Source organism: Rhodnius prolixus, unplaced genomic scaffold (genome assembly GCF_049639745.1).
Source record: "Rhodnius prolixus isolate KJV_2025 unplaced genomic scaffold, Rpr scaffold_10, whole genome shotgun sequence".
NCBI classification, from domain to species: domain Eukaryota; kingdom Metazoa; phylum Arthropoda; class Insecta; order Hemiptera; family Reduviidae; genus Rhodnius; species Rhodnius prolixus.
The window spans coordinates 20,485,177-20,508,444 of record NW_027411615.1 but is presented as its reverse complement, the minus strand read 5'-3'; the positions used below and the strand labels follow the sequence as shown (position 1 = coordinate 20,508,444).

At 31.3% G+C, this 23,268-nt stretch overlaps 1 protein-coding gene across 3 annotated transcripts; it reads right to left on the bottom strand.

Annotated features, from left to right (window-relative positions):
* Positions 1 to 395: 395 nt before the first annotated feature.
* On the bottom strand, positions 396 to 22,074 carry emb (exportin-1 emb). 3 transcript variants are annotated; one of them, XM_074133724.1, is made up of 20 exons: positions 21,939 to 22,074; positions 20,922 to 21,019; positions 15,834 to 15,960; positions 15,501 to 15,675; positions 13,165 to 13,271; positions 12,619 to 12,849; positions 12,026 to 12,145; positions 11,813 to 11,941; positions 11,566 to 11,721; positions 10,013 to 10,207; positions 9,680 to 9,922; positions 8,411 to 8,645; positions 8,078 to 8,241; positions 7,408 to 7,542; positions 7,001 to 7,291; positions 4,464 to 4,712; positions 3,754 to 3,879; positions 3,295 to 3,675; positions 1,469 to 1,636; positions 396 to 538 (listed from the first exon to the last, which is right to left on the bottom strand). In XM_074133724.1, the coding sequence occupies exons 3-19, from the start codon at positions 15,942 to 15,944 to the stop codon at positions 1,490 to 1,492; spliced, it is 3,195 nt and encodes a 1,064-aa protein (XP_073989825.1). In that variant the 5' UTR covers positions 15,945 to 15,960; positions 20,922 to 21,019; positions 21,939 to 22,074; the 3' UTR covers positions 396 to 538; positions 1,469 to 1,489. The 3 variants fall into 3 exon arrangements, with proteins under 3 accessions (XP_073989825.1, XP_073989827.1, XP_073989826.1); XM_074133726.1 differs by lacking the exon at positions 21,939 to 22,074 and adding an exon at positions 21,735 to 21,780; XM_074133725.1 differs by lacking the exon at positions 21,939 to 22,074 and adding an exon at positions 21,162 to 21,197.
* Positions 22,075 to 23,268: the final 1,194 nt, after the last annotated feature.

Here is a 23,268-nt window from a genome sequence, read left to right as displayed (position 1 = left end):
ACAAAAATAATTGGGTTTCAAAGTACCATATTTTAAAAAATAAGTATAACTTATCTTCAATTTGCAGTAATTTTCTTTTTATGTATATTCATGTTTTTTGTTCTAAAATGAAAACTATATTTTGTTTTTAATCTTTAGAAAAGGGCACCAGAGGTTTTATAAACATTTATACACAGATTTTTTTTTGTTTTTAAAATTATTTTGTACCTAAACTGATTTCAGCTCCATTTTTATTTTTACTAATATATAAATATAGTAAATATATATATATAAGAATATATATATATATATGTGTGTGTATATAAATATAAAACATAAATCAAAAGAATATTAACAAGAAAAGATGCGCATTCATAGTAACGGTAATGATTCTCACACATCATTCGAAAGCCGCCTTATCTAATAAAATTTTTAATAGTTTTTTCTTTTTTTTTTTGTTTTTTTTCTTTGTTTTTTTTTGTTTTACATCTCACGCATACAATTCCACATTTTCACGCATTATCATTTTGCTACAGCAACACAACCAGGCTTGTATTACCTGAAACAAAATAAAAATTCTTTTTCATTTATTATAATACATAGAATATGGTACTTTATGCAACAATAACTTCAAGTGTTGGTTAGCTAAGAGTAATAAGGAAATATTTTTTTTAGCAAAGCTGTAGATGTTACGTGTAAAAGTTTAAGAATGTATTTTTTTTTAATAGATAATAAAAAATATTAATACTTCTGTAACTCATTTTTGTGTTTTAGATTTTCCAGATTTTGTAACTGTTAAAGATTTATGCTACAATAAGATGAAAAAAGTTTACACTAAATGTCTTATTATTTTGAAAGGCTTTCCAATTTATTCGGATTTAAGTGTCGTAAATAGCGGCGTCCACACAATGAACTTTACAAAAAAATTTCTTACATTAATCTGTAAATAAAAGGCAAAACGTAGACTTGGAATCGAATCAAGTTACACAACAATACACCTTTAACCTATAGGCTATCATTTTTTGTGACTAATATTTTGACAGCAAACTGTCAAATGGAAATGCTAACTTCACTGATGTTCTCGCATATCATTTTATTTGAAACATTTACCACGAAAATTAACTTTCGTGTGTTCTTTAGGCTAGGTACCTTTATAGTGAAGTGCCACATCATAATTTACAATTTAAACAGCAATAATTATTGTAAAAACAAGGTTACAAATTACGAATTTGAAGACAATTTATTTCCGGAAATGCTATAGTTGGTAAAATAGACTTCTGAATTTTGCAATAGGTTCCTAAAAACGGTTCGACGGCATTAATTAAAAGCTATTAGTTTATAACACAACCTAACATTTTTGAGGACAGAATTGCAGTTTCTACGCTTGGGGGATCTTAAATTATTTCAGGTAATTTCTATAATTTGAGTTGAATGCAACAATGTTATCGTGTTCTTGATTAAATTACATTTATTTATAATCAATACTTACATGTAACTGCGGGTCGGAGTACTAGTCCTGCATTTCTTCAGGTATTTCATGCGGGTTAAGAATGCCTGGGACAGAGAATTGCACCCTTCTCTTCTCTTCTTGGGCTTGTCTCAGTTCAACTTCTCTCTCCTCCAAAAATAGATCTGAATCATCCTCTCCAGTATATTCCTGAGAGCAGAAATAATTAAAAGTATTAAATAATTAATATCCCGGTTTTACTGAAGTTTAAGAATGCCACAATACTTTTATTTTCTTAATAAAAGCAGAGTGAGGAAGGTGTTAGTTTCTTGGACTGGTTTAATTGATTTATGGAATTTGTGAATGTTCGCTTAATTCAGTAACTGTATAAGGACTTCGTTAGAGTACGTAAATTAATTAAAATGGCTGTTTCATTCTTAAAACATGCGTGTACTTAGTAATGATTAATACGGTCCGTTGCAACCTAGTTATAGAAAGACTTTCAGCAAACACAAGTGAAATTCGCAAAGCAATTGATGGTTCAATTGTATTCGACAGTATTAACTGCTTGGTGAACTGGAGTAAACTTGCTAGTCTTTGATGTTCTTTATATATGTAACATTAGTTTAGCTAACGTAATCATCTGCTTATCTTAGCAGGTGTTATAGACAGATCTTCACAAATCGCTTATTTTAACACCCGCAGTGCCTCACTTAGTCTACAGCTGTTCGGTATACTAAGACCTAACTGCTAAACAGAGCCCTGAATTTCCATATTCGATTTATTTTGATTGTCATGAAAGATGAACATATTAACACAATTCACATTTTAACAAGTCGAAAGGTATTAAAACGCGATTCTGGAACTCATTATCCCTAAAGAAAACAATGGCAATTAAAATAAAAAAGCAGCTTTTGAAAGCCAATTATAATTATATTTACTTAATACTTTTTTTTTTTGGAGAGGTGATTTTTCTATTACCGTATCTATTCGTTGGTTAATTTTAATTGAAAATAAAGTTAGGATCTACGACGAATCGAATTCTTTTCTCTAAAGATCACTAAGAATCTAACTAGCTTATATTTAAATTCTAATTCTTTAAATATCTAACAAAACAAATAAAAATATTAATATGTTTTAAATGATTGTTATTGCAGTTAACAGTTCTAAAAATTTAACCCAGTACATTCAGTTAATTAGTAAATTAGCGTATTTGTTTACATTACTTTTTATGATTAGCAATTCGCCTAAAGCAACTAAATCGTCAAGTGGTTATCAAGTAAATTGTATTTAATATCGTGAGCATAAGAAAAATGTATTCTACATCATTAATCTAGGACCAGTGATGGCGAACCTTTTGAGCTCGGCGTGTCAAAATTTTGGAAAACCCTACCTAACCTCTGATGCCGTGTCAATATAGAAATAAAATAAAATAAATAAAAATAAAATAAATAAAAAAAAACAAGATACTTATTCTCAATTATTACCGTAATTTCATCAAAGTACTCCACTAATCGCTATATTACTTAAAATTTATATTAATTTTTTGTCTCTTTCAATGCGTGTCACCCATAATGAGTTCGCGTGTCACCTTTGACATGCGTGTCATAGGGTCGCCATCACTGATCTAGACTAACGGTTCTTAACTAGGTGTCCAAGATGGACCAGCTGGTGGTTCGTGAAAATAATAGCATACTACTTCATACTTCACAATGTTTTGTGGCTTTCTGTATATATAAAAAACTTGTTTGTGTCGAGGAGTGTCTGGGGTACTCAAAATGAAAAGTTTAATAAAGTGATAGATAAAAAAATAGTTGAGGATCGTTGATTTAGACCAGACAACAAAAAAATTCTAATAAAAAATTTACCCTGATTTGCACAAGGAAATCTCTAAGATGCTCCTTGAAAGCTGCTAAGTCATGATCAAGGTTGAACATTCCTTGAACGGTGATCTTTATCTGGCTATCACTGAGATGAGAAAATGCGGCCTTAAGTATCGATGCAACGTATTCTTGCACGAATGAAATATTTTGGGCACCTGGAGTTCCCAATGGTACTCCTAATGGTGAAGATTCTACCAGTTTGAACATATATGCTAATATTTGGGCATGCATGCTGAGTCCAGCAGTATGAGATGTATCAGTCACAACGGACAGAATATGTTGTAGAATATCGGTGAAGTATGTTACATAAAAACTTTGCGCAGCCTGTTCATGTTGATCTACGTTCAGTAAAAGCTGGTATAGAATCTGTAAAAAATAAAAATATATAATAATAAAATTCTTATTTCAATGTTATATCAAACACAAAACTAAAACAATAATGACCTGTAACCCAGTATCAGCGACGTTCCTCATCGTATGTTTAAATGCCCAAATTATTGAATCCAGTACAAGTTTAAACTGTGCTGGCGGGATGTTTAAAAATGCAGGGAAACAGTAAGTGTTGACGGCCTGAAATTAAAAAAAAAAATCATACTAATTTTATTAGAATGTGTAACAAAAGGGATAGAAAAGAAATAACTCTTTACTTGACTTCTGAAATTATGGGCTACATGGTATTTAAGTATAACTAAAAGTATATTGTTTCTTATATAAAAGATAACTTAACCAATGGCAAAACAAAATAAAAGACAACTAATGGAACTAAAATTCAGAAAGCAAAGTATAGCGTGCTAAAAGAATGGGCTGGGGCTGTTTTCTAGAAATACCAAAAATACTGAAAATTTTATCAGTAAAATGGTCCTTCCTATTGGCTAATTCTGTACAAAAGCTATTTTGCCAGGTCACTTAAAATAATAAATTTGATTTTTTTTGCAATTTATATGGACAGAAGCTAATTTATAAAAACCACTGTGTCATGCTCAAAGCTACATTTATTTCCTGGAATAGTACATCAGAACGATTTCAACGCATTCTCATATGAGGGGTAAGAGAAAGTAAACCTCTGGAGATGAAATCCTCTTAAGACTTTTTTCTTGGTAAATGATTATACTCAAGGCAAATTTATTTATAGCACTATAAATAAGAAAAACCACCTGAAGCAGTAGGAAGAAGTTGGTTCGATGTTCAGGATATTCTTCGAAGTTTTTATTTATCATCTCCAACGTACATTCGAAAACAGCATCAAAGATCTTAGGAACTTCTGAAGTTATATGACCTTGCAATTGGCTAACAATGGTCGCCATAGCTGAAAGAACTTCCGGTTCTCGTGCCGCCGCTACTGAACACTGATTATAATCTATCAGTACAGCATCCAATAAGTGTGGGATGAAGTTGTCCAGTACCTTTAGAAAAAAGAAAAGAAATCCATTTACAATAGTTTAAAATCAATTTGAATTAAACAATTTTTTTTTTAAATTTATTTTGTAATTTATTGTACAATCTGCAAACATTGTATACAATCAGTAAATATGGAGAGAGTGATGAACTGGTGCGGGAGGAGAGAAGCTACCCCACTCTCTATAGGAGAGAGGGGAATGTGAAGAGGAGAATATGAGTGGGAGAGAGGAGAGATAGGAGAGTAATGGCGTTTAGGTCTTCAGGAAGTCGCGGGGCACTGGCGATTCAGTCGGCCAGGAGTATTAGGGATGTCAGAGGAAACGAGAGCAAGAGGATTAGAGCTAGTCGAGGGATCCTTGTACAGATCTGGTGCGCTACCTTGGGCTCTACATAAATTAAACAAAATTAAAATCTGTAATAACACAGACATGACTTTCTCTTACTAAAATTTATTAATGAAAGTATTCAGGCCAAACATTTTACAACAAAATTGACTATTTCACAAAGTGGTAATTCTATCCATATAATTTTCTTCAAATTAAGGCTTTTGCTTTTATACTGAATATCTATGAGAATTAAGGAGGGTTTATCACACAGTTTTCAACTCATTTCTTGTAATTTGTCACAAATGTCTAATGGGGAGTGAGCTCCCATAAATATAAAAAAAAGCCAGAACAATTCCGTAACTCAAGGTGGAACAAGTTTCGACCGATTAGTCTTCTCAAGTTCGGGATGAACATTTAATTCTCGGACTATGTATCATTTTGATGTAGCACAACAAATTGCCTCGACAAAGTCAAAAAATTTATTACACGTAACTAATGTAAACGATAAAAATAATATAATTCTTATTTCATTAGAAGCGTTTTACTCGGCTTGGTAAAGCCCATAATCAACAGGCAATTGTCCAAAACATTTGTTCCAGTTATCGAAAAACTATTTCTCCGATTTTGTAATCAAGAAACGCTACTACGAATTGTCCTATATCCTTGAGAATTTGGGCAATCATGTACGACCTCACATTATCTATCATCACTAGATTAATCCTGAAATTACAAAAGCTGTCGCATCGCTTTTACTATTAACAACGACCTTCTAATATTGATGGCAGGAAAGAACGGTTAGGATATCGAATGGAAAACAGATGAGAGACTCTTCAAGATAGCGTAATACTCGTATCATAACTCTTAGAAGTTAGAAAGAATAGAGATAATAGAAGAGAAATCATCTCAGTCCAAGGGGATGTACTTCAATGACTAACAAAGATCTCCACTCAAAGAGCTTATATTTCTCGGAGTGAGTTTAGTCAATAATTGTCAAAAATGACTAGGGTTTATAACAGCACTGGCACGAATGCTTTGCTGTCATCCACGATAGAACTTTAATTCCAATTCCAGCTATTTACTATGCATGTTCTATTGATTGTATTAATGTTGCAATTAATACATCTGTAAATCGGCTAAAAATTTCTAGGATACATGGAAAGCTATAAATTAGAGGCCTCAGAACAATCTCATACGAAGCAGCGGGCCTCATAAGCCTTGTTACGCCAACAGATTTAAAAATAAAAAGAAATTACTTAGCTACTTCTAGCGAAAACACGTTCTTTTAAAACTGCAGATGAATCATAAAGAAATAAATCTACCCAATTCACAATAACTCCATCTACCGTAAATTTCAGCAAAGAAAGAAACACCTTTGATTAAAAAGTCTCCAGCAACAAAGATGGAGATGGACAGCAAGATGTGAGGTGATTGATAGTCTTTCAATAAAGAGCTAGTCTTAAGTAAATATTGCAAACTTCCTCCATTTCGATTCATGGCCCAATTACCGCAAAAAAAAAAAAATGCGTGCATTTATTCAAAAGAGTTACTATAATTTATTTTTTAGGTGAACAGAACAGATGTTTATCTCTTAAATAAGAATAGCGAAAATAGCGTTTAATTTTTTTTATTCAATCAGGACTTATTTGCATTTTCAATTCTTAATTTAATTGCACATATGATTTAAATTTACTGTTATATTTATTGTTAAGTTTATATTTATATTGTATTCTAATTCGGAGCATGCTAACAAAATGGTAATAAAAGTACATACCAAAAAAAAAATTGTATAAACTATTTTTACAGATTCAGGGGCCCTCAAAATAAATATTTCCGATAAAACTCAAATGTGCACACGAGTAAGAGAAAGTAAATACACAATTATTACTAAATAAAATTATAAAAGTCGAATAACCAAAAAACAGAACAAAAATGTTCTAAATAAATATAATAAATATTAGTATTTTTACCATTGCATGGTCGGAAGTTTTGCTAATCCAATCGGATATTAACTTTAGAGTTTCTTTCTTAACAACTCTCATGCTTTTGATAAGCGGCTGTTTGGTAACTACCTCGCCGTTTGCAGTAATCGCAGCTGTTATGTTATTGCTCATTACTTTATAAACATTCAACATATCCAAATATATTCTACCCAATTGTGTTACATACGGATGACCAAGGGATTTACAAGCACGCACATTTGTCTTCAGGATACTAACAAGTTGTTTCACAACATCTGGATCTTTTAAAACATCAACGTTCTAAAAAAAATAATAATAAATAAAATATATATATGGGTAATGTATATGTGTGATTTTATGAATATGCATATTTCTCTATCACAGTTCATGGTGTATGTTTAAATGTTCAAAATTACCTTGGAAGCTTGTGAAATTATATCATCCCAAACTTGATTAGGTAAACTCATATATTTTTCTATGAGTACTTCTTGGGCCACTTGATCAATTTGGGCGCTAATCATATAACCAACTGCCTCGTAAAATGTGTGAACCTGGAATATTTAAAAAAAAATATCAGGAATTATATTACACATAATGAATAGATAATAATAATAATAATAATAAGGGAAGGGATTAGCTATGAGGTTAGCATACTGGACTCCCACGCGGAGGTCCCGGGTTCGAATCCAGCAGCTGACCCTTAGATTTTCTCTTCCTAGGAGCTTCTTACAGCTCACTGTCCGGTGATGGACAGTGTTGTCTGTAACGAGAGAACACTGTCCGGAGGCCGGCAGTGCACTGGAAAAAGCTCCGGGCGCTAATGACCTCAGCTGTTGATGCGCCAAAAAAAAAAAAAAAATAATAATAATAATAATAATAATAATTCGTCCTAGTAAAAATGGTTACTCTGTTTCATTTCATTTATCCATTTTTACTACAGAAACGAAACTACCGCGTCACACTATAGAACATAACTTCACTGTTCAGGTTGAACTGAAGTCAATTCGAAAGGTAATTTAATAAAATATCTCTCAAGCGTAGTGATGTCGTTATTTACAACCATTACGAATTTTCAGCGAAAAATACCTGTTGTGTTTGTAAATCACAGATAATTGCGCTGATTGTGGAAAGTATTTCATCGATAAAGGGCATTGATTCACCAACTTGTACAGTAACAAAATGCCTTCTACATTTCACAGATATCTTAATGAATGTGTCACAAGCCATATCTTGAACGCCATCATGAGTTTCTGTTGAGCAGAAGGTAAAAATATATATAATTATATATTAATATTTGATATATATTTATAAATTAACACGTACTTGGAATTACTTCAAATTACATAACATTAACTAAGGACGTTTAAGTTTACACAAGTTATTACCACACGTGTTAATAAAAAATAATAATTTACAAACCGTGCATGAATTCAAATAATTTGTTGACAACAGTCTTAAGAAATTTCCAATGTGCTCGAAGAAATCTAGGATATTGGCCGACAACATACATTATATTAGATGCAATGATAGCTTTATTGTCCTTTCCTTTCTTTTGTTCACACAATCCTAAAAGCTCTTTTATTACCGTCACTAAGAATCTCTTTTCATCTTCCTCGTGCATAGCGCCAGATATGCTGCCGATTGCCCAGCATAACTGTAAATGTTAGATAAATATAAATACAACTTAACATAAAACAAATTTAACAATCTACTCAGCATGAAAATAGTTTTATTTTTCAAATAAAAGTAGATGTTCAATGAAAACATTTTTGTGACGGAGTACTAATGATGTTGATGCTCTAAATAAAACAAAAGTGTTAAATTTATATAAAAAAAATAAATAGGATTGTTACCGTTTTTCAGATTTTTTGCGTACCTGATGAACGTTTGGTGTGGCTACAAACACGAAATAAGACTCCAAAAATAAAATTTTATTTTATAAAAATGACAATTTCCTTCAACTTCAAACATAATTGAATTTTCTTTCAACATAAATTGTTCTTAGAAATAGAGTTTGGACGGGGAATTTATTAAAATTGATTTCAAGTAGTATCATCTAAGAGCATTATGGATTCTACGGACCATCGTGAATCGTTCGAATTCAATTTTTTTTTTTTTTTTTGGCGCATCAACAGCTGAGGTTATTAGCGCCCGGAGCTTTTTCCAGTGCACTGCCGGCCTCCGGACAGTGTTCTCTCGTTACAGACAACACTGTCCATCACCGGACAGTGAGCTGTAAGAAGCTCCTAGGAAGAGAAAATCTAAGGGTCAGCTGCTGGATTCGAACCCGGGACCTCCGCGTGGGAGTCCAGTATGCTAAGCCTCATAGCTAATCCCTTCCCTTTCAAATCGTTATTGAAACACAAAATGATTGATGGTTAATTTAATAAACACAGCCTAAAATCAAGGAAGTTGGATTTTGAAAGTGAAAGAGGTAAGAAAAATAGCGCGCGAGTGAATTTGAAGTGGTTTGTAGGCGGACATTATCGTAAGACTGAAGTCAGTTACTTGAACGAATGCCGGAAGAACCGACCGACTCCTCTAGGTGAGGTGGGCAGTGGAAGAGGATAAAGGAGGAGAATTTCTCTTGCTCCACTTCAATCAAAATGATTTCCTGTGTCTATCAAATTACGAATAAATCTTTAAAATTTAGCAAAGATTAAAGCTAATTTATAAAAAGCCCCTTACGGTATTTAAATTTCTCCAAGACCATTCAGTACCGTTCACTTGATTATGCAATTTTTCGGTCATCACTCTTTCAGTATCATCGTAGTCCAAATGAGTAAGATAAACTAAGGTTTCTCTCATATTCTTATACAGATTAATAGCATCTGTATCTTTCATGAATTCTCTAACTACTTCACCATTTTCATTTTCTACAACCAATACTTCTTCAGGTTTTGCCATTCTTGAGATCATTATGTATCGGACCTATATGAAAAAAAAAAAAAAAAAAAAAAAAAATTAGATCTTATTAGCATAAAGTGAGTGTAATAAATGTGATGCTTGATGATGAAATACCTTGGTTAAAACAGGTGCATACAGCTGCCTTCTAGGAGGAATGGGATGAGTGTATTTTACGTGATACACAGGGCAGTGTGCTGAAAATGGGCTCTCTCTATAAAGATCAGTAGCAAGGGCATTCCAATATTCCAAACAGATCTTAAATATTTCTACTTCATCCACTTCAGAGATCAGAACTAAATAATGTAATGCCTGCCCAGAACAAAGATGTATACATTTTTTTTTATTTGACAAACTTATTCAGAGATACTAAAAATAGATTTCTAGTTTAAAAAACTGATTTAAGAATTACACTCGTTTAATTGCAATGTTCTATTATCAATGCTAAGTTTAACATTGTGTATATTCTTATCACGAATATTGCAATATTACTTCAGTTAGGGTAACAACAAAACATGAATAACCAGCTGAAGATTAATTAAAGATTTTCGCGTTTTTTCGAAAATAGCCGGTAAACAGAATGAGATTACTAGCGAAAAGTACAAAATGAAACTGTAAATGGAAAATTATTTGGTTATGCTAAATACATTGATAGATAAGTTTGTTTAGATATATTTAAACTAAGTGCAACATAAGTAAAAAAGGCTAAATTCAAAAGTAATAATTATTAAAATATTTTCAATTGAAGATTTACTATTTTGGAAATTTTTTTTTTTGGAGTTTCGCGTAGGTAATCCGCTACATTTATAACAAAAATTATTTCGCACTAAACTAGTACAACAAACTAACCCACAAAAGCTGGACTTCTTCCATGTTTCGATTATATGTTCCATCCTATTTGGGGAAGTTCATTTTAGAAAACGCTACAGAACTGTTAACTTTTTATCGGAAGAACAACCAAAAGATTGTGATATTTCTACTTGGCGGAAGTAAATGCTAAAAGAATTGCACATGCAAAGTACTCCAGCTAGCCTTTCTTCTTTCTAGAACAACCTGCCCATGATGAAATGCAGTGTCGCCTGTCACCCAAGTTTTGCTTCAAAACGCGTAATTCTGTTTCATTCTCGTATTAAATTTAGCCCAACGAAATATGCCAACCCTAATTACATTCACTATTATTTTTAGCATCAGCATTACAATTTTTTTAGAAAATGCGGTAATTTATTTAAAATCGGTTGACTTCTCCAACTAATGTCAATCCTAATGTAGGTTTTTACTTCTTTTATATCTCAAGTGTGGATAGCACCTCTGCAAAAACCCTTCGCATATTCTGAATGAACTTCTCTCGAATATCGAAAAAAGTGAGAATCTGAAGTCGCTATCACTATAATTTTTTCACTAAATAATAATAATAATAATCACTAAAGATTTTTTTAATACTGGTTAAAATGATTACAAGTAGAACGAAGAAAGGTTTTATTCTTTTTCCTCATTGCATTATATGCAATAAGTGGTTTGTTTAACCTCATTCCTTCAAAACATAAATCTTATTGGTCAATATCCTACAACGTAATGATGTTTAAAAAAAAATAAGATTTTTTGAACTTAGCAAAAGAAGGTAGATTGCATTTTCAAGCAAAATCATGACCGGTCAATAAAGAAATACTTACAGCATGAAGTAAATTTGAGAATTCTTTCTTCTCAGCTAGTGCCCCATGTACTCTTAGAAATGTACACAAAAACATGGCCAGGTTTTGTATGAAATTCTGTTCCTGGTCCCTACCAGCAGCATAAGCATCTTTAATGTTTGTGTTTGGTGGTAACATCTGAAAAAAATAGAAAATTACAATTTAAATAACTTTTTTCTTTGTTTTTTTTTTCAAGTTACTTCAACTTCTAAGAAAACAATAAAATTACAAGTTCCAAAGTAGCCATAGTCTGAGTGAACAGTGATGTGAACATTTCTTCGTAATTGGTCACGGTGACTCCTGCAATTTCTGTCAGACAATTTAGAGTGACGTTTCTAAACATAGGCACATTGAGAAACTGAAACATAATTATACAGTTTAGAAATTAAAGAAACCAACACTTATTCGTAAACTGTAATGACAATTTAATACTAATATTTACCTTAAAAATAAGGGTCGTAATGAGTTTGGTTTCAAAAATATAACCCAGTGGAATCCAATTTAAAAAACGGAGTAGTGTTTCAAGAGTTGATCCAACTAACGGTACATTTTGTGAATTATCCTGTAAACAAGAGAAGATATTTGTGACATGCCAAAAAAGAAAAATAGTTTCAAAACTTAAGTTGCAGGGTATAAGGTATTATTCGACATTAAGGTTTTTCGCGGTCATTGCATGATCAGCTCCTTCTTGTAATTAACTATACAATAGTTTTGAGGTTCAATTTATTTGGAATATTAAGCTACCATAAGTCTACCAATTTTTTTTTTTTTGGCGCATCAACAGCTGAGGTTATTAGCGCCCAGAGCTTTTTTCAGTGCACTGCCGGCCTCCGGACAGGGTTTTTCTCGTTACAGACCACACTGTCCATCACCGGACAGTGAGCTGTAAGAAGCTCCTAGGAAGAGAAAGTCTAAGGGTCAGCTGCTGGATTCGAACCCGGGACCTCCGCGTGGGAGTCCAGTATGCTAACCTCATAGCTAATCCCTTCCCTACCAATTTAATTAACTAAGTAAAAACTATTGGATAAAACTTACGAGAACAAACTGGCAGAGCTGGAATATTTGTGAGAACTCTTGGCACATAGAGTCCTTAAGGTGTTTAGCTTTGGTTTGAGTCAATTGGCCACTAGCAAAATCGAATACTTCTTCACTTAATAATTTTAAAATGACCATATTATTTTGGCATAAGCTTTCATTTGTTTTACTTGCGCCAACTATGTCTGGAATGAATGATTCCCAATTTTTGGGCCATTCTCTCTTTAATACCTACAAATAAAACATTATTAATACCTACAAATAAAACATTATTAATACCTACAAATAAAACATTATTAATACCTACAAATAAAACATTATTAATACCTACAAATAAAACATTATTAATACCTACAAATAAAACATTATTAATACCTACAAATAAAACATTATTAATACCTACAAATAAAACATTATTAATACCTACAAATAAAACATTATTAATACCTACAAATAAAACATTATTAATACCTACAAATAAAACATTAAGAGAAATAAATGTAAGTTCTTAAAATAATTAATTTCTTTATAAAACTATATTCTCACCTGAACAAGAATCATGTTCAGCTTATTAAGGTACGTTTTTTCCCTCTCCATAATAACCGGGTCTGATGATGTCTTAATAATCAAGCCTACTATATACTTCTTAATTCCTATAATTAATAAAGATATACAACTTTATACAACTGCAAGGCGGCTCTTATCTTTACAACACAGATGTAGGGTGTAAAATGTAGTTACAGTGGAGTCTCGGTTATCCGTCATGACCGGGACCGGACACGTGACGGATAGTCGAATAGACGGATAATGGAAAAAAACAGGAAAATTTCCAGATTCTTTTGTTTAACGTGTTTAAAACTTTGTATTAACTGGTATACATATTTTATATATTTATACGCTTAAGCCTTTAAGGTCAGGTATCTTTCATTATTCAATTCATTCTATTGTGTATTAAAATTGTTAATTTTAATTTTAATTCTATTGTGTATTTTTTTTAATTTTTAAATACTGAGGACTGTGACGGTTTAATTGGAATAGACGGATAAAAGGGTGACGGATAACCGAGACTCCACTGTATATTTATAAGACCTTTAAATATTTTAAAAAGGAAATTTATAAATGAATATTAAAAGAAATATATTTTGAAAACAAAATAGTTGGAACCGAAATTTTAAGGATTTTTACTCATTTTGCAATTCTGCAAGAATCTTTTCTGTTTCAAAAATTCAATAAACTTCAGCTTAAAAGCTATAAGCAAGAGAATATTATTGGGGCACCAAAAAAGAGTTAGGACAAAACCATGAAAGGCAACGTATGCAAAACCCTTAAGATCCACCTCAACTAAAAATCCAATGTGGCCTAACAACAAAAGTCTTAACTCTTCACAGCCAATAAAACGATTACTCCGTACTTTTTTAGTTCAGTTATTAAATCAAATTCTATTTTTGTAAATTTTCCAGAATTTTTATTTCAATATAAATGAATGTCCCTTACAAAATACAGTTGGGAACTTAGTTTAAATTCTGGTAACGAATAATTGAATCCAAAAATAATTATTGAGCTAAATAAACTATACTTCCACCAATTTTGGTAATTTATCTAACGGTTTTGTTTTTAGATTTAATTGAATTCATCATACAAGAAATCAGATCCATTTTTATTCCTTTCTGAACTCGATTATTTATTTTTCATTTAAAAGTAAGGTCACGTGTTGTGTGTAAAAAGTGATCTCATTCCTTTTAAGTACAGCAATGTACTTAAAAAGAGGTTTACGTGCCCCGTGATCACAGATATTGTAACGCGCCTCAAATAAAAAATAAATTAGTAAAATACTGGTGTAGATGATGGGAATAATCGCATGAAATCCACATGCCACGTAAACAATGCGATTACTATGCTTTTTTAATGGAATAGGAGCTACCACTCCTTTAGGAATTCTTATATTATAGACTACGTTAACATCAAACGAACTGGAGTCTATAAGGAAAGCAAGTCTTGAGCTGTATAAACGGTTGTGTAATGGTGTAAACGATATTCCTTTAGTTGTTCTTAGTTGTTTCCAACAACCCCGTTTATAACCACCAGAATATTTTCTATTCGGCCTCACTTAACATATTACCAGTTTAATACCAATATTCACAAAAAAATATTTAGGTAGTAGCTATAAATTTACTTGTCAGTAAATGAAGGAAAAAAATCTGTTATTTTTTTCTAAACATCTGTTGACTATGTCAGAGGCGCAAAATTCCTATCTATAAAGTACCATTTCAGTATAATGTACGACTCTGCGTGTAAAAGTAAAAGTAAAGTAATCGCCTAATTTTTCAGGCGGGGTTTAACGTCCAACTACCAATTAGGTGTCGTGGACGGAGGCGACTAGCAAACATACTTTACAGTAAATTTCTTTTATTAACCATTAAATAAAATCCAAGGCCTAAGACCGGGAATCGAACCCAGTACCACAATACATATTAGCTTCGCAGGTCTCGCCTTTAACCGCTCGGCTACCGTGGCGCCCTAATCACTCTGCATGTTTTATATTGAAAAAGCCATTTAAGTGTCTTATTTCAGAATTCGAGAAAAGAGTCCAAAACTACCGGAAATACCGAATTACTCAATCAATTTTTCACGTTTCTTACTTTTTCTCCTAAATTCTCTCCATTTATATCAAATGTTTTTATTTGAATATTTTTTATTGAGAAATTCGTGTTGGGCATTTTTGAGTTGTGTTTAAAATGACCCTATAAATTAAACAAATAGAGAGTTTAATATTATGATATAGTCATGTTTGTTCACACAATATTTATTTTATTTTTGTAATTATTATCACAAAATTAACATTTAAAAAAATTAAATACAAAATTCGTTTATATTTAAATTACCTTCACACTGATTCCTAGGCAAAACTTTCCACCGAGTTTTAATAACCTGTTCTAAGATTTGTAACGCATAATACTTTGTCTGTTGGTTGGTTGAAAATTCTAAGATAGCATCCACACGTGTCCACGCGTCAGGATGTTCTTTTAAGTTGGTCAAAACTTCCTGAGCTATCCTTTGCTTTATTAAATAAAATATTAATAATTAATTAATGAAATTGGTGTAAAAAAAAAAAGGAGATAGTAGAATAAGGGTAAAATTTGTTGAAAAATGAAAACATCTTTAAATGAATATATTTACAATGATAATTACAAAAAACGTAATTCATATAAAGTTACCTGTTCGCCCATTCCCGTGTACATACATCCTACTATGTTATCAAGTAAATTGATGTCCAACTTCTGGTTGAAATCCAGAAGTTTTGATGCCTGCTCTGATAATGTAGCCATGCTCTCACTCAATCACCTGTTTCCCCCACAAAAAAAAATAATAATAATAATAATCTGTTAAATACATACAATTTGTTAATCTACAGTTCAAAATAAATTAATGGAAAGGAAGGTACTAAAAAATGTTTATAACTTGGTATGGCAGGACATCTTCTTGCACTGTGACTTAACCGAAGTTCTGTTTGGGGAGAAGAGGCGAATGCACAAAATTTGTACAGGGCAATTGTACAGGACTCTACAGGATAATATTATCGTAAATATCCTTTGCTATTAAAATAATACTGAAGTGAAGTCAGAAATATTGTGATTTGACAGTTTGAGAAAAAAGAGAAATCCTAATTGTAAGCGCTTGGTGCAAAAAGGAGTTAGTTATCTACAGTTTTTTCAGAAAATGTGTTTAGTGGCGCCCCCTATTGGTATGTTCAATTCTACATCTTTTGGTGCATAAACGAGTCTTTATGCAGACTCGTTTATTATTACTTATTCTCTAACCTAAAGTTCAGATTTGGAGCAAAAATGAGTTTTCTACTACAGATAAATTTCTTTTGCTCCAAACTGAAAAGATGACGCCATCAATCAAACAAAAATTTTTATATTAGGTTTATTTAATGTTTATATTAGGTAGATATTATTATTTTTCTTTTTGACAGGCATAATAATATATCTAACATTCGCTTCGACAAGACACAAAATGCCACTTAAAAGCTCAAAAACAAGAAATCTGTTGACCAATGTACTTAACATGTACTCAAGTTTACTGAAAATTATGATTTTGGTGCAAAAAAGAGTTAGCTGCAAAAATAACTTTTGCTTATAGCAAGCTTAAAAAATGCCCTAGAAAGTTCAAATTGAGCCCTAAATGACCCCCATCACAATATATTAACTAATCCTTACAGCAGATACAACAATTAGGAATACATCTTAAAGCATATTTAGTTTTTTGTCCCTACTAAAAATTTTAAAAAACTGTAGATAACTCCTTTTTGCACCAAGCTCTTCAATTGTATGTCAATATTGATTATTATATTAATTTATCAATTTAAATATAAACAGTAAAAATGTTGATCCTATTTTGACAAAAAAAAATTTTTTATTGTCTGGTTATGGTAAAATCACCCTGCTGTAACTTCATTGAAGAGTGTAAGGTAGAGTAATGTAAGTACTTTTTAATTTATTTTTATATTACTACGAAAATGTGTGAAGGAAAACACGAATCTACTAAGTAAAATCGGAGAGGTAAATGAGGGGATGGAGTCAAAGCCCCCTGTTGACCGTTAATTGATAGTAGAGGCTGTGGGACGATGCTTTCACCCAAACATCACAAAAAAAAAATATAATAGATTATTAAACTAGGGCAAGGAAATCTAATTTTTATTTTAACCATTTTTTTTTTCAGTTTTGTTCTGTACAGCCTTGAGGAAGAAGAGATAAACTTCTTGTTTTCGGTCAATTCTAATGTACAGGGTTACTAACTGGATGATGTTGGTGAGATTAAATATGTTTCAGTAATTTTTAAACTTCAAAGATGACGTTTTAAACCTTAGAGAAAGAAGTCGAGAGAGTTGTAAACGGTGGAATTCGCTATCCTAAAAAGTCTGATCGAGCGACTGCAGTTTTAAATAATGGTTAGATAAAACTTTTGAGACTCTCTATTTTAACAGAGTAAATTTAAGTTTAGGCAGAAAATTATACAGAATCCACTTACCATTTACAAATGAAATTTCAATATCAAAAGGGCAAAGAGCAGAAAATATCCTTTGCTTTAGATTTTAATACTCCTTGCTTTAAACAAGCCCTAAGGGCAAGTATCGCTGCCTATTGCAAGGGGAGGACACAGAGTATTTATCTGAGTTAGTAACGCATATATATAACAAGAATAATAATGGTGATTAACAATCCAGGGTCCACTTATTAATTCAAGTTCAGTCACTTAGGCCAACTTCTCATCGAATACTAATAAATATATTAGTAATTTCCTTAACATTAAGACTGAAATCTGAGAAGAAATTAGCTGAAATGATGGATAAGAAAATATTTATAATTTTTAGGAGTATGAAAGAAGAGTAAAGAATCCCAAAAGGCGAGGAATTAAAAATATAAGAATATTAGGAGAAGCAACTTGGTTTAAAAAGTTGGGAAGATTATTCTTAAGAATTGGATCCAATTTCAAAGAAAAAGATTAAACTGAGTCCAGTTTAAAGAAAAATACTGTACTTAAAGACGTAGTATAATACAAGATAAATCTAAATGAAGTAATAAGAAGTTGCGCAGTTTTCGTTACTAAGACTCATCCATAATATCCGATTCATTTTTTCGCTCCCCACATAGGTAAATGCAGAGTTATAAAGAGAGCTTTGATGGCAAAGATATTTCAACTATAAAAAGCGAACTCGTAAATTTAAGACACGAGATTTTTTTCATATTCAAAAGAAATTGCACCAGCAATTTCAACTGTTGAACAATAAGTTATGATGTTTGGACCTTCGTATTTTAGATATTCACATTTAACAATTATGCCTTCCTCCCAAATATCTAAATCAAAGATAATGAAAGAAATAATGCGATTGGTAATACAAAACCAAACCAATACTTAAGACCCTCTTCTTCATTTACCAAAAATTTTCGAAAGACATTCACTAACCTCTTACTTCAGTTATTTCACTTTAAACTGAGAATTATATGTCAAAAAATAATACAGGTCCTCGGATTCGAAGTTATAGCACACAAGACATATAATCTCACACTAGGCCCGAACGATCTGTATAGAATAAAGCAACTGCTCTCAGTACATAATAATTCAATAAGCTGACGGCGGCTAACTACGTCGGAATTATTCATTAGTAATACGTAAAACTTCAGTCAAGTTAAGAACATTAAAGAAAGCGAAGGGTGTAAAAAGAACGTCTCACCAAATTCTTCCCCCGCAGCTGTGTTCGCGTACAGAGCACCTAAGTTAAGAGATAATTCTCTCAACCAATAATCATCCAACAATGGAATCATCAAAATCTTTTTACTAATAATCTACAATGCTACAACTTTAAGGAGACGGAAGAAAGGATACTTAAAAACAACAATGCACTACTTAAAATGAAAAAAACAGAGAGAAAATGATTCATTAACAAACCAATTGCAGTTTCTTTAAGCAATAAATAAATATAACTAAAACTACTCAATTTCATAAGGTTGTAGCATTTAGACCATACTTGAAGTCGATACAAATCAATGCTCGAAAGACAAAGATGATATCTGAATGGATGTTTGTTATTGGAAGAGAAATAAAAATAACCCTATGTGGAGACCAGGCCAAATAAAACGTTAAAAAGTAAAAGAATTAGTTATTCTGAAATCAGATTATGAAGAGAGTGTTTGTAGTACATAGGAATTAGCAGAAACACATGGAGAGAACTTGCTAACAGAACTTTTACCAATAAAATTTTTAGAACAGCTTGCTGCCAATAAGGAAAATAAATTAAGAAATTCAAAAACATATTTTTCGTGACAAACAGAATTGATGGTTATTAAAGATGTAATTAAAATTAAATCTTTTATGTTCTTGAGTGGATAGAGAAACCTAAAACACGATGAAGGGAAGCCTTCTTAATTCTGATTAGCAACTTACGCACCAAGAAGAGAAAGAAAAAAAACAACAAAATTGTAATGAAAGCTTGCATGGAAATTTCACAAATGGAGGGCTAAATTGACATTATTCCAACTTTCCATAGGAAGTAGTCAAAAATTTGATTGTCAAAAACTGTAAGAATTAGCTTTGTATTCTACAAAACAAAATTTCCAATTTTCATTTAAAATAAATAAGAGTACTGCTAAGTAACTCCACCGAATCTCACTGCGAAGGTCGAGCACTAAGAACATGAAAGCAGTAGGAACTCCCAGTTCTAGTTACCAAGATACATCTAAAAAAGGATATTTTATATCATTGATAGAACTTTTAAATCAATGTACAAGTATTTACCTAAGTAAATTCTAAAAGTCCCTCAGGTAGCAAAAACAGTCAGAGAAAGTTGAAAAACTCTTCTTTTGATGGCTATTTGGAAGTTTCCCAACTACAAATACAGCATACTCAATGTTGACCCTTTTTTTTCATAATACATTGCTTGTGACTTTGTTTGTGCCGGAGTATTAAATTTGGATAGTTTAACATCCATCTCAATGTTTTTAAGGGGATAATTTCTACTTATCGCATCCAGAATATATTACACAGGGGTAACATTTCTTCTAATCCAATACTTTCTCTAATACTTTGTACATCAGTAAATTCTAGTGAGAAAAATACCAAATTTAATAATAGAAATATCAATCTGAATGATTTATATTATAGACTGATAACTTCATGAATTCTAAAACAGTAAACGATCCTGACAGCTTCCCAATATCTTAACAATTTATTTAAATGTTACGGAAGTTTATTTTTTTAAAACTGGAGATATAAAAATCGCATGGATAATTTTTTTTTTAAAAAAAAATGGTTATACCAAAAAATAAAAATTGTGTTTTACAATACGGATTTTTTCTTACAAGCAAATGAAGCAAAATCTAGATCACCATGAATAAAATCACTAGTGCAAATTTCTTGTGCCCATCTGAAGACATAATAACCATTTTACTACTATTACTGACGAATTGATTTACATAAAATTTAAACTAAACGATTAAATATTGCGACAAATAATGAAATAAATTTGCAACTGATTCATCAAAATTTCCTTTATCAATTGACATCATGAGGAAGAGTTTATCTTCAGCATCCACCAACATACCGGAGCTGGCATCTTAACAAGATACAACTTTAGTGATACTTAACGTTATTAGCAAGGCGCTGTAGTATTTCCTTACTAAATAAAAATTAATAAAACTGCAGTTTATATGCGATTGTTTTTCTAAATGCAGCTATTTTAAATTCAACAATCAAAAAGAATACTAGGTCATATCGTTAACTTATTATTATTATTTTTAACTTACTCTTACAATCACGCAGCACTCATAAAACAGCTTAGGGTGCGAAGGATGTTTTCATACCTCTCATTCACACTCAGACTAGAAGACGCCACAAGCGTCACCTACAAAAAAATACAATTATTTAAGTTTCAAAGAACAATTAATGCATTTCCATAATTAATGTGAAATGATCAAACCAACTGCTAGCTTTGCTGCTTTGAGTTAAAGTTATAAAAAAAAGACGTATCAACAGAAATTAATTACTTCAGATGAAGCTGAGTTTTCAATAAACATGAAGATGAACACAATTGGCTTTTTATTAAGAACAAGGAATAATGTTATAGATACTAATTAACATATGATAATGTTACATAGATTCTGGTCTTGAGAATAATTCAAATAAAACAAAAACACATTTCAGACATTAAACTAGCTTACATCTACCTTTATCAACAATTCTTTGAAAACAATTCGAAATAATGTAATCTACCACAAAATAAAGAGGAACAATAAAGTTCAAAACATGTAATAAAATTTTCGAATTCGTTTAGAAATCAATCTCAGATTATTTTTTCTTTAAATCTTTCACATATCGAAATATTTGCTAAAAATTCGTATTTTCCATAAGCAACAATTTAAAATATAATCGCTTGATGAATAATTTACAATTTCTATTCGGAAAAACTTAAATAAAGCACAAATGGTTAGCACAGGTTACGGTTTGAAAGAAAACATTACGATGGCCCTAAGGTTATAGGCATTTTCACTACATCTTAATAAAGAATATATTTCAAAATGATATATCAATACGTTACACTCATATATTAATTTAATTACATATTAAAAATCTGCATCAAATGAAACTACGCAGTACCAATGCAAAGATCCCACGGAATTAGTTCTTCCCGCGCGGTTTACCTATTCTTTACACTTAATTCAACACGAGGTACTCTTATGTTATACATTCTCAAAGAAGCGTTTTTAAACATGTTATTAAACTCAAAATGCATTGAATAAATTCGAAATACAGTCAGTACTTACATTAAATCAGTCACACACTCTGCCACTCCAACCAAAAATACAGAAAAACGTACAAAAGCACCTCAATCTAATGTTTTTGAACACAATAACAAGATGGCTGCAGAAGTAGCACCTTCACTCGTAAACAGGGGCGCTATTGGTTCAAGTGATCGTTATTTGGTCCAATCATAAATAGTCTTTCTTATATATCTGTTACGTAAGCATGATGTCAGATTATATTTTTCGGCGCCTATTTTCATATCAACTTCAAGAAGACGAATTCGTTTTCTTCTGTAAACAAATTTCTGCTTGGGTTACTTTTATAACACGAAACTTTTAGTGATAGGTCTGTGAATACCACTCACTATAAACTTTTTATAAACACAAATCAAAAGATACAAAGGTACATATGTTTAACTTGAAAAATATATTTGCTTTATAAATGCATTAACGTTTTTCTCTTTTAATTACCCAATTTCTTCGGACTGAATTGATTGCGTTTAAAACATTGATATGAAGGAATATAATACTGAAACGAAAGTAGCACTTCCCTTGGAAATACAAAAAGAGGGAACTGGTAAACAAAATATATACTAGATTTACAAACTTCCTCTCCCTTAAAATCAATTAACTTAAAAAAAACCTTAACGCTTTTCAAGATATTTGGAATTTTGCTAAGCAACTTTTTTCAAGATGTTCTTTTAAGAGTACAAGCTAAAGGATCTTGATTTAAAAGACACTTTAAAGACAAGTTCAAAAGACCGCTTTCTCTCGGACCTAGAGCTCTCTTAAAATCCATTTTACCGAAACAAAAAATTCAACTGAAATTAGATCAATTATCAGACAAATAACTTGTATGTATTTAATAAAATTGAATGTAAAATTTAATTTAAAATGCAATCTGAAATAAGAGAAAATCTCTGGACACTAGAAATGTACCTCACTTAATAAAATCGCATCATCTCTACTATTGAACTGGAAAATTAAATCATGAGAAGGAACTAGAAGAACGAAATAGCGGTTGGCCGAGAAGAAAGAATTAAGTCGTATTTAATCCCCGCACTGTAATTTATGATTATTATTATTCCTCTAATATTTTAATATAACACTAATTTGAGCTGGCCAAGACCCTACTTTTTATTTATTGTGTATAGCGATATCTATACCCTATAAACAATTTTCCTGTAAACAAAACATTTATTTTCATTTTAGAAAATTTGAGAAGTCAAAAGTTATTCTAACTATAGAATTGACAGATGTGATGGAGATAATTCTCAAATATACGTTGGGTTTCATAGACAATACAGCTAGAAATACATATTTCAAATTGATCTTGAATTTAAGCTAGTTT